The sequence below is a fragment of the Pantherophis guttatus genome, chromosome 8 (assembly GCF_059756535.1).
Source record: "Pantherophis guttatus breed Tessera chromosome 8, ASM5975653v1, whole genome shotgun sequence".
NCBI classification, from domain to species: Eukaryota; Metazoa; Chordata; class Lepidosauria; order Squamata; family Colubridae; genus Pantherophis; species Pantherophis guttatus.
This window is the reverse complement of record NC_142070.1, coordinates 15,612,054-15,629,559: the sequence shown is the minus strand read 5'-3', so window position 1 is coordinate 15,629,559 and position 17,506 is coordinate 15,612,054. Positions and strand designations below refer to the sequence as shown.

General features: G+C 39.9%; 1 protein-coding gene across 2 annotated transcripts in view; it reads right to left on the bottom strand.

Annotated features, from left to right (window-relative positions):
- The window catches only part of CCSER1 (coiled-coil serine rich protein 1), an 852,922-nt gene that overhangs the window by 687,903 nt on the left and 147,513 nt on the right, over positions 1–17,506 (bottom strand). For both annotated transcript variants that reach the window (XM_034440484.3, XM_060686954.2), the window contains exons 2-3: positions 16,036–17,351; positions 12,324–12,511 (exon numbers count right to left, since the gene is read on the bottom strand). In XM_034440484.3, coding sequence (XP_034296375.2) covers positions 12,324–12,511; positions 16,036–17,308 — 1,461 coding nt within the window. In that variant the 5' untranslated portion in view covers positions 17,309–17,351. The remainder of the gene's footprint in view (positions 1–12,323; positions 12,512–16,035; positions 17,352–17,506) is intronic.

The following is a 17,506-nucleotide window of genomic DNA, read 5'->3' as shown; positions in this document are numbered from 1 at the left end:
TGTTTTGTCCTGCCCTTGAAGCACTTCCCAGCAACGACTTATTTTGATTTGCAGTCAATGGTCTGTTTGCATTAAAAGAGAGGAGGGGGAGGGGTAACTCTAATCAAAAAATTCATTTCAAAGCACAATAAGTGAAGGACAATTTTAATAGATCTATGCATGGACAATTGGGGTATTGTGATTGTATCTTAAAGATAATTGCCTTCAATTTAAGCCTTAGTGTTCTGCATCATAAATTTGTTTTGCAATGCAAAGGTATAAAATTTAAATATTAGTGCTTAGCTGCAATTAAAACTCACAAATCACTGAAATTAGCAGTAGCAGATCAGGAAAAAGAAAATATCAGAATTGTCTGTAACAGTAGTGGTTCTATCAGAGTCAAGAAGATTAACTTTGCTTTTTTTTCGGTTTTTAATGGGAAATTATCTTGAACTCTTTGACATTTTTGTGGTAAATAAATGTATAAATAGTGACCTAATACACATACACACACGGTTCAGGAGAGTGATTATTTGTGACCTGCTTCATAACCCAGACTAAGCCATGTTTATCTCTGAACTACGCCTGAAATGGCTAGTTTCATAAAACATTAGCCATGATCTATATTCTATAACATATGGTGGCTGAATTCACACAATAAAGCTTCTATTGCATTTTGAAAGTCTTACAGCCTACTTCAAATATGGATGACAGTGGCTGGATCCAATCTCAGAGTAGGCTTGCGAGATCAACCAGCCTTATTTCTCTAAAAACATCATTATTTTAATGAAGCTGTTCTAAAGAGATGGTTTTCCAGTTGCAATGTATGGCTGTGAAAGTTGGACCACAAGAAAGGCTGGGCAACAAAGAATTGAGGCCTTTGAATTATGGTGCTGGAGAAGACTCCTGCGAGTCCCTTGGACTGCAAGGCGAACAAACAAGTCAGTCCTAGAGGAGATCAACCATGACTGCTCTTTAGAAGGTCAGATCCTGAAGATGAAACTGAAATACTTTGGCCACCTAATGAGAAGGAAGAACTCACTGGAGAAGAGCCTAAATGCTGGGAAAAATTGAGGGCAAAAGAAGAAGGGGACGACGGAGAACGAGGTGGCTGGATGGAGTCACTGAAGCAGTAGATGTGAGCTTAAGTGGACTCCAGAGGATGGTAGAGGACAGGAAGGCCTGGAGGAACGTTGTCCATGGGGTTGTGATGGGTCAGACACGACTTTGCAACTAACAACAACAAATTCTAAAGAGTTAAAGAGGCCAAAATCCTGCTTTGGGAGCAGCAGCATTTATTTGGATTAAGAGAACTATTTTTGAAATTGTTCTTCCGTGAACAATTTCTTAGAAGATTAATGATGACTTATGTATAAATTAGCTATTAGCCCAGGTTTAAATGGCACCGATGATCCATAGTTAAAATGAAAAACGAAGTAAATGATGTATAACTTAGTCTGAAATCCAGTTCACTGACATTTCAAGAATGAAATAAATAAATGCCTACATGCATGCACACACAGACATGCACACACACCATTAACTCTTGGACATCTGCTAATTTAGCAATTCATCTCCATCGCTTATTTGAGTTTGACATCCCAGGCTGAGGACCAGCCGTTACATCCATCTCATTGCATTGCCATCAAAACATGCACAACACTTAACTGAAACAAACAAGTCGGATTATAATTAATAGTATTTGCCAAGCAATTGGATGGCAAAAATGAAACACCTCGCTGCCCGTCAGAAATTTTAGGCCAGGAGACCAAATGACCCATGTTCACCATTACATGAGTGTATCATTAAAAAAGGGAAGTTCTGATCTGAAATTAATCACATTCTTGTAAGGTGGCATTTTGAATAATAACAGAACATATTCGCTGGAGGCAGCAATTTTTCCCTATTAGTAATGCTTTTGCTCATCCAAATTACTCCCAGGAGTGCCACAACGTAGTATCTAATCACTATAGAAAGATAAAGGCAATCTAAAATGATGGGGTAATGGGGGAAGAAGAAAGAGAGAGAAATATGTTTAACTGAGTTATATACTACATTGGGAAAAAGCAAAGATTTGGGTCTTTTTTTCTTTTCTTCATTGGGTATTCAGTGAAGAATAATTTATTGTTTCAATTTACTGAATGGCCAGTTAATACATTCTCAATCAACGAGAATTTCCCCACCTTTCAATAATGAAAATCCACAGGTATTCAGTATCCCAGAATGTCTACAATTCATAATAGTTTACATTACTTTTATTGTTGACTATATGTCTTCTTTTTTTCATTTGGGCAGACAAAAAGCAGTTTATAAAAATAAAATATAGGATAACACTAAACCAGATTAAATCCATATACACAGATAGTATATTTCAAATTGCTTCTACAATTAAAAAGTAATTGCTAAGAATTTCCAGTAATAGCTGAACTTGTGAGCTGCTTCACCCCTATTTCCTTGAACTCTTCTACTCTTTGCTCATAGGGTTTAAAGGCTAAAATATATGGTGTATATATTTCACACAATACACAATATATTTAACCTAATACTGAATACATTCATTTTGAATTCACACAGTGTTGATCTGTAAACTAACCATCAGGCTAAATTACATAAAGATTAACCAAGATTAGCATCCTAGCTCTTTCCTTGGCCTAATTAAGATGATTGTGTGGATACAGCTATTTTGAACATCATAGCTCACCAAGTCGTAAAATGGCTTAATCAAATTGCAACCTAATGTTGTGCAAATCCAGTCCAGGAGCTGAGTTTATAATTCCCACAGATCAAAATAGAACATTGCTTTAACAGAGTAAGCTGTGGCTATGATGCCAAAGATAAGTGTGTCATAAGTCAGTCTGGGATTCATTTGGTACTCATTTCTCAATTTCAGTATCACTCTATCTGTTCTAATTGAGAACATATCACTATCCTATATTGATCCATTCTTGCTGGCTTCAAAGGCCTTAGGTAAATTGGCATTTTTACAGACTGCTGAAGGAACTCAGTACACCATATCTCACGTCACAAGGTAGGGAGGCATAAGAGTAGGAACCTACCAAAGAATCCCAAGACTAGGCTGGGACTTTGGACTGGGAACTTGACAACATCCTAGGAGAAAGCATGATAAGCCAGTTCCATAGCACTGCCAAGAAAATTAAATGATCATTACCATGAACATACCAGAAGCAGCATCATATATTCAATTCAATTTCAATTTATTCAATTTATGTGCCGCCCCTCTCCAAAGACCCAGGGTGGTTCCCAGTGGTGGGTTTGTTGCTCCCAGTGGTGGGTTTCAAAATTTTTTACTACTGGTTCTGTGGGTGTGGCTTGGTGGGCGTGGCATGGCTTGGTGGGTGTGGCATGGCTTGGTGGGCGTGGCAAGGGAAGGATACTGTAAAATCTCCATTCCCACCCCACTCCAGGGGAAGGATACTGTAAAATCTCCATTCCCACCGCACTCCAGGGGAAGGATACTGTAAAATCTCCATTCCCACCCCACTCCAGGGGAAGGATACCGTAAAATCCCCATTCCCACCCCACTCCAGAGGAAGGATACTGTAAAATCCCCATTTCTTCCTGATCAGCTGGAACTTGGGAAACAACCCGCCCCGGCGCTATGCCATGCTATTTAGCCATGTTTTCTAAGCCGTGTGCATGTGTGCAAGCCGTGCCGTGAGCAAAGCATATGCATGGAAGGCTGCACGCATGTGCGGAAGGTGTGCACGCGAGCAAAGCAAGCGCACATGCGCACTCACGTTTTCGGTGTGTGACGAACCGGTGGCAAAATTATGTGAAACCCACCTCTCAGGGGAACCCCTTTAAAAAGGCACGTACACATACTAATCGAAATAATTCTTACTTTTAAAAAAAACTACAGTCATTTATATGGAGCAAACACAGCAAGTCTGGGGACTGGAGCTTTGATTGTTTTGTAATTAGCAATGCTTTTGTATTTTCTCAGTGTAATATCTCCTGCAGATATTACTACCTTCCCAACTGGACCCATTCGGTAGGTGACTTCAACTCAAAAGTCTGAACCAGAAAGGAACAATGAACAGCCACACAATCTCCCGAGTTGATTGGAAGCTTCTTTACTGATCACAAAGGCATCAGTCATGATTTACTAGAATCCCACCACGGCCTTCAACTCAACTTTCCCATTCTTAGAAATGCAATTGGTGCAGGGTCATTAAAAATAGGAATGGAAAGGGAGGGAGGGAAATGAATACACACGAGCCTCACTTTAGCTCTAAATTAGTGAGCCTGCAAGATTAATTAAATTTCCAGTAGATATTCCAGACAGCAAAGGCAGATAGGGGAAAACTCTGTAATAGTAACACTGGGGTTAGAGTTAGTGTTAGGGTTTCTCCCCAAAAGCAAAGGTTTTCCTGGAACACATTTCTTCCTGATCAGCTGGAACTTGGGAAGCAAAGAATAGATGGGGGTGGGGCCAGTCAGAATTTTTACTACCAGTTCTCTGAATTACTCAAAATATCCGCTACCGGTTCTCCAGAACTGGTCAGAACCTGCTGAAATCCACCTCTGCTGTAGCCCCTTTTTGTCATGTAAGGCCCCTATTCTCACACTATGCAGAATTAATATCAAGCAATAATAAACACTTGTCCTTCACTTTAGTTGTGTTTTAACCTCCTTTATCTACATAAACTTGAAGATTACTGCCAGGCTTCTTCTACAGACTAAACACTCATCCTTCTAAGTTTATTTTCTGTTTCTCCTTATTGAAAAATATGAGCGAGGACATTAATATTTAAAAAATAGAGCTTATCTCTGTTTAGATTCTAGGCCCCTTCTTTTCAGCTGAGTTTGAATCCTGCTTTCGTAGATCTATGTTTATAAGAATTTGCACGCGCAGAAGACATTTTGCTTCATAAAACCTTGTTTTTCCCTCCATTTGAAAAGTTTTTCTAGATCTGTCACTGGTACAATCATCAGACTGCCTCCTCTACCCCTTTCCAATTTCAAACCACTTTAGAAGAAAATAATGAAAGCACAGAAGATGCATTGCCAATTGTGCAGATCATAGTCACATTAGATTGCTTTCCCACAAGAACTCAGTCCGTGAACTATGCATACATTATGGGATGAAATACAGTCCGCCAGAGAGATTTGTTTTACTGGATGAATACTACTAAATTTCAGCTCACTGCAGGTCACAAAAACTTTGTTTGGTTTATTATTGCAATTTATATTGGTATTGATTGTTTCCTAGTATGATTCGATTGCTTATTGTACCATATGACTGTCACTGGGGGTTGTGCCTTGTGATTCTTGACGAGTGTATCTTTTCTTTTTATGTACACTGAGAGCATATGCACCAAAGACAAATTCCTTGTGTGTCCAATCACACTTGGCCAATAAAGAATTCTCTTCTCTTCTCTTCTCTTCTCTTCTCTTCTCTTCTCTTCTATTCTATTCTATTCTATTCTATTCTATTCTATTCTATTCTATTCTATTCTTGAGCTGTGTTCCACTGAACTACTAAAATGAGACTTGGCGCAGCAGACTAAAGTACTGTTAAGTAACACCAGCTGCCTGAAATTACTGCAAGTTCAAATCTCACCAGGCTCAAGGTTAACTCAGCCTTCCATCCTTTCGATGTAGGTAAAATGAGGACCCGGTTTGTGGGGGCAATAAGCTGACTTTGTATAAAATAGAACACCAGTTGGGGGGAGGGGGCGAAAGCCCTACTAAGCAGGTATATACAAAAGTATGAAGGTTATTGCTTAGCGCACTGTAAGCCACCCTGAGTCTCCGGAAAAGGGCGGCATATAAATCGAACCAATAAACAATAATAATAATACTAGTTGTGACTCTTTAAGGCAGGGGTAGGGAACTATGGCCCCTTTATGGCTTGTGGACTTCAACTCCCAGAATTCCTGAGCCAGCATGGCTAACTCAAGAATTCTGGGAGTCGAAGTCCACAAGTCATAAAAGGGCCATGGTTCCCCACCCCTGCTCTAAGGCAAGTGAGAGAATCTGTGCCTTTCAGATGATGTTAAACTAGAACCCTTTGCACATTGAAACTAGCATGAGATGCGCACCAGGGATTGTGGTTCAGCAATATTTAGAAGGTCACAAATACCTGCTTCAAGTTTTTACTCCAATGTATGCTCTGGTCCTACCTAACAGTGTTAAAAACCACGTTTGCAGCTAACTATTGCTGATATATAGCCCCTTCAAGATTCTTGCAAGAAAGAGAGAGTAGAGTAGAGTAGAGTAGAGTAGAGTAGAGTAGAATAGAATAGAATAGAATAGAATAGAATAGAATAGAATAGAATAGAATAGAATAGAATAGAATAAACAGAGTTGGAAGGGACTTTGAGGTCTTCTAGTCCAACCCCCTAATCAGGCAGAAAACCCTATACCATTTCAGACAAATGACTGTCCAATCTCTTCTTTAAAACTTCCAGTGATGGAGCAGCCACAACTTCTGGAGACAAGTTGTTCTACCGATTAATTGTTCTAAATGTCAGGAAATTTCTCCTTAGTTCTAAGTTACCTTTCTCCTTGATTAGTTTTCATCCAGTTGCTTCTTGTCTTGCCTTCAGGTGCTTTGGAGAATAGCTCGACTTCCACCTCTCTGTGGCAACCCCTGAGATATCGCAACACTGCTATCATGTCACCCCAGTCCTTCTTTTTATTAAACAAGACATACCCAATTCCAGCCACCGTTCTTTATCTGTTTTAGCCTAATCATCTTTGTTGCTCTTCACTGCATTCTTTTTAGAATCTCAACATCTTTTTTTACATTACGGCGAACCAAAACTGGATGCAATATTCCAAGTGTGGCCTTACCAAGGGATTACAAATTGGTATTAAACCTTCACATCATCTTGATTCTATCCCTCTGTTAATCATCTTAACAGAATGAAGCATCTGCAAGCAAATAACCAAGCTCAGAGAGCACCAAGAATGCCACATTCCGTCTATTTCTGCCACCTTCAAAGTGATTTTTTGAAACGTTTAAAAATACTTCATAACAGCTTGTTTGCATTTTTTTCCAATTCTATGCAACCATATTCAATCAGTGTGCCCCAGGTACCTAATGGATCCTGTTGAGTTCCAGAAGGGGGTTATATATCTAAGGCTCTGGTACATGATTGATTAAGGCCACAGTCAACACTTGGAAGAAAAGTAAAGAATGTCAATAGCCTTGGATTAGATTTTACCTACGTGGTTTCTCTCTATCCACGAATGCAAGAGAATTCCCTGATTTTCCACAGGAACTCCTGCAGATGAAACAGCAGAAGAAACTCTCTCTACAGGAACCTACAGGACACTGATAAACAAATATTGGCAAGAACCTATATTAAGGATCACTTTTTAAATTTTTCACCACATTGCAGCTTTGCCATCTGGCTGTTCTATTTAAAATTAATTGGAGGAGAAACTGATAAAGTCACGAATAAATAAATGAATGAATAAATAAAATCACTCAAATCCACTCAGAGTTGGACTTCCAACTATGCAAGAGATGTGGTGTTAACTGAAGCAAGGTCTTGTTTGATTATCTGGGGGTATCTTGAACTGTTAGTCTCAAGGAATGGACAGGATACTTTTAATTTAGGTGACTTGTGTACTTAATACATGACCATCTTGTGGAGTGGGTGGACATATAAATTTAATAAATAAATGGCAAGGAAATCCATTACGATATTGCATATTTATATATCATGTTCATCAATCTACACATGATTGCTTGAAGATTTCCTTCATTGTAAGTATTGAAATCCAACATTCAGAGACCCTCTCAAAAAAAATCTGAAAAGATGGTCCATTAGAAGGCTCCAAGCAGTGGAAGAAATAGATTATATTCCTTCCATTCAAATATAGCAATATTTGCCCCCCGATCTCACACCTAAATTTAACACGATTTTTGAAGAATTCCATGATCAATTTCAGTCTGGATATGAAACCCCAAGCATAGATTTCACTTTCCTTCCCAAAACCGTTCTCTTTCCAAAATTCTATTAACAAGAAATCATTGGAAAGTGGCCCAAATCAATGAATTTAGGATACCTGCAACAGATTTTTATTTATTTATTTATTTATTTTTTGCTTCCTGAGCCAGCTCTCTCAACTGGAAGAATATTTCTAGGTCTGTTCAAATAGAGCAACACTGACATCTTATGGAAAAAAGAAGCTACTGCAAAGGTAATAATTAAAAATAACTGATTTTTTAAAAAGAAAACAGGATCATTCCAGGCACAGCATTCCTAACGTAAGTTAGCAATAATAACGTAAGTTGGTAATATACTGCTCAAAAAAATAAAGGGAACACAAGCAGAAGACATCCGAGATCTGAATGAATGAAATAGCCTCATTAAATACTTTGTTTGTTAAATACAGTAGTTTATACACTGCTCAAACAACTAAAGGGAACACAAAACTACTGTATGTAACGAACAAAGTATTTAATAAGGCTATTTCATTCATTCAGATCTCGGATGTCTTCTGCTTGTGTTCCCTTTATTTTTTTGAGCAGTGTATTTAGCACCTATTTAGATGCCGGATTTAATTTCATTTTGAAATCGCTCAAATTGAGGCTTGTCAGCTTAGGCAGAAAAGACAAACAAATACAGCTGTGAATGCCAAATATGATCACTGTGATATAATGACCAGAAAAAGGCAAGAAATAAAAAGTTTCAATAAATATCTGGAATAAGGGATAAGAGGCAGGGTGGCACTGAATAATATTAATGTCTAGTGTAATGACAAGAAGGACCAGGGGTGACATGATAGCAGTATTCCAATATCTCAGGGGCTGCCACAAAGAAGAGGGAGTCAAGCTATTCTCCAAAGCACCTGAGGGCAGGACAAGAAGCAATGGGTGGAAACTAATCAAGGAGAGAAGCAACTTAGAACTAAGGAGAAATTTCCTGACAGTGAGAATAATTAATCAGTGGAACAACTTGCCTCCTGAAGTTGTGAATGCTCCAACACTGGACGTTTTTAAGAAGATGTTGGATAATCATTTATCTGAAGTGGTGTAGGGTTTCCTGCCTAAGCAGGGAGTTGGACTAGAAGACCTCCAAGGTCCCTTCCAACTCTGTTATTCTATTCTAATGGTGCTTCCTAGAAGAAAAGACAAATGGTAATAGTTAATTTAGTCATGGCAAAAATGAAATTGGAAGTGCCTTTTAGAGGCACAGAGAGCTACATCATATAAGGATGAGTTTGTTTTATTTGTAGGAAACAGTTGATTTCCAGATGCACACAATCTTCATCTCAACCGCAACAGCTATTTAGGAATACCTTGATACTTTTGCAAAAATAGACTGATCTTTAAATTGCTTCTGAAAAAAGACTATTAATTACATATTGTGCTCTTTATGGCTCGCTAGCTCTCCTTGGCTCTCTTTATTCTTCAGTTTAATATTCTCTAAGATCAGCAATATCACGAGTATTTCAGGATGTCGTCATTCCTCGTCACTCAAGACACGGCAAAATCAGCAGAAGAATGAAGGAACCAGAACCTGCTCACCACCTTCACACAAAGCATCTCAAAGGGCTCCTTTCTTTGATACCTGAAAAGCATGGTACTGACTCCAAAGCTTCTTTTACATAAAACACCATCCTGAAAAATAGCTTTAATTGCTACTTTCTTAGTTATTACCTTTCCTCAGTGGTGAAATCCAATTTTTTTTACTACCGGTTCTGTGGGTTGGTGGCCGTGGCAGGGGAAGGATATTGCAAAATCTCCATTCCCACCCCACTCTGGGGCCAGCCAGAGGTGGTATTTGCCGGTTCTCTGAACTACTCAAAAATTCCGCTACTGGTTCTCCAGAACTTGTCAGAACCTGCTGGATTTCACCCTGGGGTGAAATGTAAAATGTGTTACTACCAGTTCTGTGGGCATGGCTTGGTGGTGGTGGTGGAGGGGGGGGTAATGTGACTGGGTGGGTGTGGCCAACTTTTTTTTTTTAATTTTTCAAAGCATTTTTTCTAATGCTTTGAAAAGCCTCTAGCGATCAGGCAACTCAGCTGGGATCATCAGAGACTTTTCAAAGCATTTTTTTACCACCTCTTCGGCCAAGAGGTTGCAGAAAAAAATGCTTTGAAAAGCCTCTGAGGATCCCACTGAGCCGCGCGATCATCAGAGGCTTTCTTTTTTACTTTTAAAAGCATTTTTTCGTGGGAAGAGGTTGTAGAAAAAATGCTTTTAAAAGTAAAAAAAAAGCCTCTGATGATCGTGCGACTCAGCTGGGCATGGTGGGGGGGGGCAAGGATTTTTGCTACCAGTTCTCCGAACCACCCGCCACCATCGCTACCAGATCAGGCGATCCGGTCCGAACCGGGAGCATTTCACCCCTGATTTCACCCCTGCCTTTCCTGCTATAAATATATATATATTTTAAAAAGCAACATCACCGTCTTCAGGACAATGATGGAATACCACAAAGTCTTCCCTTACTCTTGGGTTTTTGTCCCAAAGGTGCTTTACTTTTTCAAGAGGCAACTGGACTTTCTGGTTTTTCTTTGGGGGGTTAAAGAGCCCATCTGTGTCAAAATTGAACAGTCCTCTCTCATCAGAGGAGGAGGAATATGACATCAATCTACCACACAGTCCTTTCATCAGTTCCAAGAAGGCTCTACACCCATTTCCACCACTCAGGTGACCCTGAGAATACAGATAAACCTCCAGGTGGCTTTAACGACCTGCTAAAAGAATCCAAATGGCCAGCTGTCTGCAAGGAGTATAAATCCTTCCATTCCCCACCATCTAGTCAGAGCTGAAGAAGCTTCTTGGATGAGAAGCGAAACATCTTCAAAGAAAAACCAGAAAGTCCAGTTGCCTCTTGGAAAAAAAAACACCTTTGGGACAACCATGAGCTGGATGACTGAGAATCTCCATAGACATTCATGGGTTGTTTTTTTTTTTTTTTTTTTGCTTTCTTTTTGCTTGGTTACATTTTCAGTTCCATGTTGTACTCCAATTTTTCCCTTTTGCCTAAATAAAACCTTCAGAATAAACATTCTGTGTGAATATTTTCCCTCTTGTCCAAGGAAACCCTTTGGTAGAATATGACATCTCATGGCATCCTTCAAAGATATTATTGGGAAGGAAAGGACATAAAGATCTCTAGTTTTATGAAATTTGCTCCATAAAAAGAAAAAAGCTCAGAATGTAAACAGAGAAATAAATAATACAATAGATGGAACCTCCAACTAGGGAAATTGGATTATATAGTATTCATTATTGCAATGTACTGTATGCTTATATATATATATACACACACACATATATATATATACACACATATATATATATATATACACACACACACACACACATACATACATACATTAGTTTTGAAATTCTACCAGAATCACTGATCTTCACTCCTTAAATTCTGTTGTAGGAAACAGGTATATAAAAGGGAATTTCTCCACTGGAATCTCCTTCTATTTAACAAGATAAGTAGCCTCTACTTTTTCTCTAAGAGGGAGAACCTCAAAGAAAGTTGTGAGTGTGATAAAACCCATTTACATTCACCAGTGCCTCAAACATCATCTGGAAGTTTTTATTCACTCAGCCTGATTTGTTATATAAAACTATGCTCCCACTGGAGTCAGATACATCCCAAGAGAACATTGTTACGACACTGTGGATTTTATGTATCTCCATCATCCATATAATCCATTCCACCAGCTATCCAAGGTCGAACTCAGTTATCTTCTAAACTAGAGGTAAAGGTTCCCCTTGCACATATGTGCTAGTCGTTCCCAACTCTAGGGGGTGGTGCTCATCTCCATTTCAAAGCCAAAGAACCAGCGCTGTCCGAAGACGTCTCTGTGGCCATGTGGCCAGCATGACTAAATGGCATAGGTGCACGGAACGCTGTTACCTTCCCACCAAAGGTGGTCCCTATTTTTCTACTTGCCTTTTTTAGGTGCTTTCGAACTGCTAGGTTGGCAGAAGCTGGGACAAGTAACGGGAGCTCACCCTGTTATGTGGCACTAGGGATTCGAACCGCTGAACTGCCGACCTTTCCATCAACAAGCTCAGCGTCTTAGCCACTGAGCCACCATGTCACCTAAACTAGAGATGCTCCAGACTAAATATGGACATTTCTACAGATAAAATATGTGTTTTCAGTTTTCCTGTAGCATAGATCCAAAAAATGGCAACTGTGACTGTAACTGTCCAATTGCCCACAGTCGTGCAACTGTTTTCTACATAAAGAACATATAATGCAGACTCAGGCTCAGAAAACCTGACAACCAACACATCACCAAAAATTTCCATTTATGCTACCAGATTTTGTTTATTCATCAAGAACAAGCTAGATGGAAGCAACGAGGCTTTGCAAACTTACCAAACTATTCATTTTAGATGAGGAGGAACTCGTTCTCTGTTTCCTTAAACAATTTATGTCTTCTGGGTTTCCATCTTTTGGCTTTAGGATCATCCGACTGTTCCCAGCAGTGCCTTCCGAAGAGGACCTTAAACGCTTTTCTATGAATCTTCCTTCTCGAAATGGACTAAAACTATTGGGAAGATTCACTGTGAAGTAAGATATATAGGCTTATTTACAATTGTCATCAATGCTGCAAGCGTCATTCAGAAACATTTCTTTTAATCAAAAGTGCATTACTCAGAAATTGAGCTGCAGCCCGTTTAGTTTAGTTTGGTTTAGTTTACTTTATTGTCATTGCACATGGTACAACAGAATTAAATGCCGTCTTCAGTGTACATTATAACTATAAAAATAAAAACACAAACATACATCCTTCACACATTCTATACAATGTGTGTCACATACATTACATGAAAATCTACCGCTGTGGGAAAGGCTCTAGTGCTGGGAAAGGTGGAGGAGAAGGTGAAGAGGATGATCAGCTGGTTACAGTGGCAAAGAGTGCACCATTTGGAGACTGGAAAAAAGAAGTAGGGGATACACTATCATGGAGAAAATCAGTTTATGTGGTCAAATAGGAGCTGAAAACAACTACCATATTTTTCGGAGTATAAGACACACTTTTCCCCCCTAAAAGAGGGTGAAAATGTGGGTGTGTTTTATACACTGAATGTAGCCCCACCCACCCGCTGGCCTCCACCCTTTGGCCTCTGCCTCCCAGCAATTTACCTCCTTGCAGCAAACAGCCCGTTTCAGCTTCAGCACAGCCTGATTAGCACAAGCAGCTGATTGTTGGTTGAATCGGCCTCCCGACCATCAGCTGTTTCAAGCTGCAGGGATTGCCATTGCCTATTGCCGCGCACCCCATTTGCTACAAGGAGGCAAATTGCTGGAAGGCAGAGGCAGATTTTTTTTTTCTTGTGCTAATCAGGCTGTGCTGAAACTGAAACTAAAACAGGATGTTTGCTGTTTGCTGCAAGGAGGCAAATTGCTGGGAGGCAGAGGCAGATTTTTTTTTCTTGTTTTCCTCCCCAAAAAGGGTAGGTGCGTCTTATAGTCCTGAGCGTCTTATACTCCAAAAAATATGGTAGCTGGCACATAATCAATCAATCACATTGGAAATAGTCAGTAGTATATGCTGAAAGGCGCCACCGTCTAGCTTTAGTAATATTTCTGAACCAAGCCATTGCGACTTCTTCAAAAACAAGTTGATTAAAATAAATGTGTGGCTGTAAGTAATACAATGTGTAAAGCCAGCTATAATTTCTTGAGAAGATAGCAGGAAGCAACAATGCAGTCATCCCCAATCTACTGCCTTTAATCCTGGAATATTGGAACGATAGCTCTTTATTTTCTTCGAACACGACCTAGTATATTTCCTAGATATTTTGCAATTACCAGTCCCAACATACCTAGTGAATTACTTAAGGATTTGGGATCCTTAAAGCAGAGAAGTGTGGTAGTCATACTGTATGAAGTCTAAAGCACTTATTCCAAATCATTTTCAAAGCATTCACATCCCTAATCTGTGGGAGGAGGCAGTGCGGTTGTTAATCCCCTTGATTTCACTAAAGGATTTAGGGCGATACACATTTTATTAAAAGCTTCTAGTGATGGCATAAACTCACCTTCACTTCCATGAAAATCTATTTTGGATTGAGATGCTTAGTATCACTTGAATCGTGTTACTATTCCAAGCTTTAATCAGCTCTGCTGAATCTACTTTATCATATTAAAAAACAAGACACAATCGTATCTAGGCATCAAATGTACTCTATACGTTCAGTTGAGAAAATCAATATGATCTAAAAACTTTGAAAATAGATGATGCCATTGTTGGTAGCAAGACAGCTGCCTACAAGAATTTAGTGTAAGTAAACTTTTTTTTCCCAGCTTTGGAAGAAGAAATTCCAGCACAAAAGCTTCATATGATATTTCAGGTGTCCTGATATAGTAACTGTAAGTTTTATATGTTTAAAATGTAGTCATTAACTTCTCAGTTACAATACCTCAATAATAAGTGATTAGCATAGCACATACAGTATTTTTTGGAGTATAAGACACACCTTTCCCCCCCCCCACAAAAGGGGATGAAAATTTACATTTGGTCTTATACACCAAATGTAGCCCCGCCCACCCACTGGCCCCCACTCTTTGGCCTCTGCCTCCCAGCAGTTACCTCCTTGCAAGCAAACAGCAAGGAAAAACAGCTCCTTTCAGCTTCAGCACAGCCTAATTAGCACAAGTTGATTGGATTGGCCTCCCGACTCTCAGCTGCTTTGCTCTCAGCTGTTTTGCGCAGACTCTGCTGCTTGCTGCAAAGAGGTAAATTGCTGGAGCAGATTTTTTTTTCCTTGTGCTAAACAAGCTATGCTGAAAATGAAAATGAAAGTAAAGCAGGCTGTTTGCTGTTTGCTGCAACGAGGCAAAATTGCTCAGAGGCAGAGGGAGATTTCTTTTTCTTCTTTTCCTCACCAAAAAAGGTATATATTCCGGTGTGTCTTATACTTCGAAAAATACGGTAATAAGCGATATATCACTGCAATATCTGATACCCATAACTTTCAAAGGACAAGAGAAATGGAAAATGGTATTTAAAAAATAGTGTAGAGATAAGAAGATGGAATTAGAAAGCTGTGGAATATGTTAAAAGTAGAAACTCACTGTTACAAATCACAGTTAAGTGGATGAATGGAATCACATTTAGCTTTGACTATCATTTGCCTGCAATATATCCCTAGGAATGTCTGTCTAATTTTGAATGTGACCCCTAACATCAACTAATTAAATAGGAAGGGCTTCCCACAAATCTTGATGAATGCTTATTTTAGGAAGTAATGGCATTCGTCCCTATGTACAGTTTGTCCTCAATTTACAACCGCAATGGAGCCCAAAATTTTTGTTAATAACATGGTCGTTAAGTGAATCAGGCTTACTCATTGACTTTGCTTGTCAGAAGGTCACAAAAGGAAGTTAAATGACCCCGGGACACTGCTACTGTCACAAATGCGAGTCAGTGTCAAGCATCTGAATTCTGATCATGGGATTGCTGCAACAGTTTTAAGTGTGAAAAATGGTCACTGGTTACTTTTTCTAGTGCTGTTGTAACTTTGAAAGGTTGCTAAACTAACTGTTGTAAGTCGAGGACTACCTCTTTCTTTTAAAAAGGCCGATAACTTTGTAAATCCAAATAATTTGGAAAGTACCACTGATCATTCATTTATAAGACCTCTCACTAGTAACTTAGAGAACCCAAAAGCCTCATCTTCATGACATGCCAAGCATAAATGATGCTACCGTGTTTTCCCGAAAATAAGACCTCCCTGGATAATTAAACCCTCCCCTGAAAATAAGCCCTCCCTGAAAATATTTAAGCACATGTGCAGCCGGTCCCCGCCATTTCCTCTGGTTAGGGTTAGGGAGACAGAGTTGGAAATCAGGTAAGACAGCAAGAGGATCCCCGTCTTGCTCCACGCGCCCCAAACTAATAAGACCTCCCTGAAAATAAGACCAAGCGCTTATTTCAGGGTTCAAAAAATATAAGACAGGGTCTTGTTTTTGGGAAAACATGGTATCTGAATATTATTCGTGCATATAGTAATTGGAAAGAAACACATTTTTATGAATGAATATTTTTTTCAGAAGACAGCAATGGTTGAACGATACATACCCTTGGCATGGTTTATGTCACTTGGCTGCTGTGTTTGAAAAGACTGAGGTTCAGAAGACAAAGGAGTGATCTTAGACTCGATGCCTGGAAAGACTTCTCTGACATGTTCCGATACTCTTCCTTTTTGTTGGTCCCTCTGTAATCTCTGTGCTTTTGGAGAACTTTCAACTACTTCTCCCTGGTTTAAGACAAAGGTTTTTAGTTGTGCTTTAGCTCCTGAGTTGACATCTTCTGGATAGCTGGTCTGTTTAGCAAAGAACTCTGGCAATAATACTTTTGTATGCTTTCGGTTTGACTCAAGGATTTCCGAGAAAGCACTGGCTTCAGTGAGCAATACATTTCTAGCCCTGTAAGTTTCAGCAGAAGGGGAAACACTCTCTGTAAGGTTTGTTTTCCTTGAAAGAGGAGAAGCAGCAAAGGTTTGAGAGGTAGACACATTGTGGGCCAAGGTTTCTGGGTGCAAGTTTCCACAGGCAGGCAGCCCATCAACCTCTGAAACCGAATCCTCAGTCAACGCTAAAAACTCGGATGGTGTCTGCACAGTTGTCAAATCGGCGGAAAGCAAAGAGCTACCTATACATTCCGAAGGGGAAGATTTTGCAGACACGGGATCAGTTTCAACGTTCGATTTAATCTCCAGCAAACAGGAAGAGGGTTGTTGAACGCAGGAAACCGACTGACTCTGAGGGACTGGCTTTGAGAATCTGTAGTGTGTCGAGAACGACTTGGGGAGAAGCTTCCTTGAGGAATGTTTAACAGAAGACTTGCTTTGGGCCTCTGCGAAGCCAGAGTCATCGCCTTCGTTCTTCCCAGAACTTATGCAATTTATGAAAACGTTCTTGTTGGTCGAGGGCTCCCTCCCCTTTTCAAAGTCCTCCGTCAAGGACCTTGTGATCTTTTTACTTCGAGAACTTCCGAAACCGACAGAATGTCTGCTTCTATTCTTCACGTTTTCCTCCAAACCGAGCTTTTGCAAAGTGTTGTGGCCTGACTGGGCGCCGTTCAAAACACCCACATTCTGGCACGAAGACTCTGTCTTCTGATCACTCCCCTTTCTGTGATGGAAGCTAATGGACGGTGTCCTGAAGAGGCTTCTGCGTTTGCCTGTGCTACCTGAGCTAGAGTTGGTGCTAGAAGGAGAAGAACTGTGAACGCCAACGGTACTGTTGGAAGTAGGTGATGATGGGAGGGAATCATGTCTTCGGTTAATACTTCTCCGGAATATTGGCAAACGAGAGACAATAATTGACCGCCTCGATGTCGAGTCACCCATCAGGACCCCGTTGTGCTTCGCTAGGCCCAGCCAATAATAAAACCTGTTTGGATGGAAAAAGAGACATTATTATTATTGATTGTGATGATACAAAAAGACCCACAAATTCATAGACACATTTCAATTTCCTGCCTGTGGAAATGGCATTCAGAATCAACATGCTGGGGGGGGGACCACAATGCACCAAATTCTCTATGA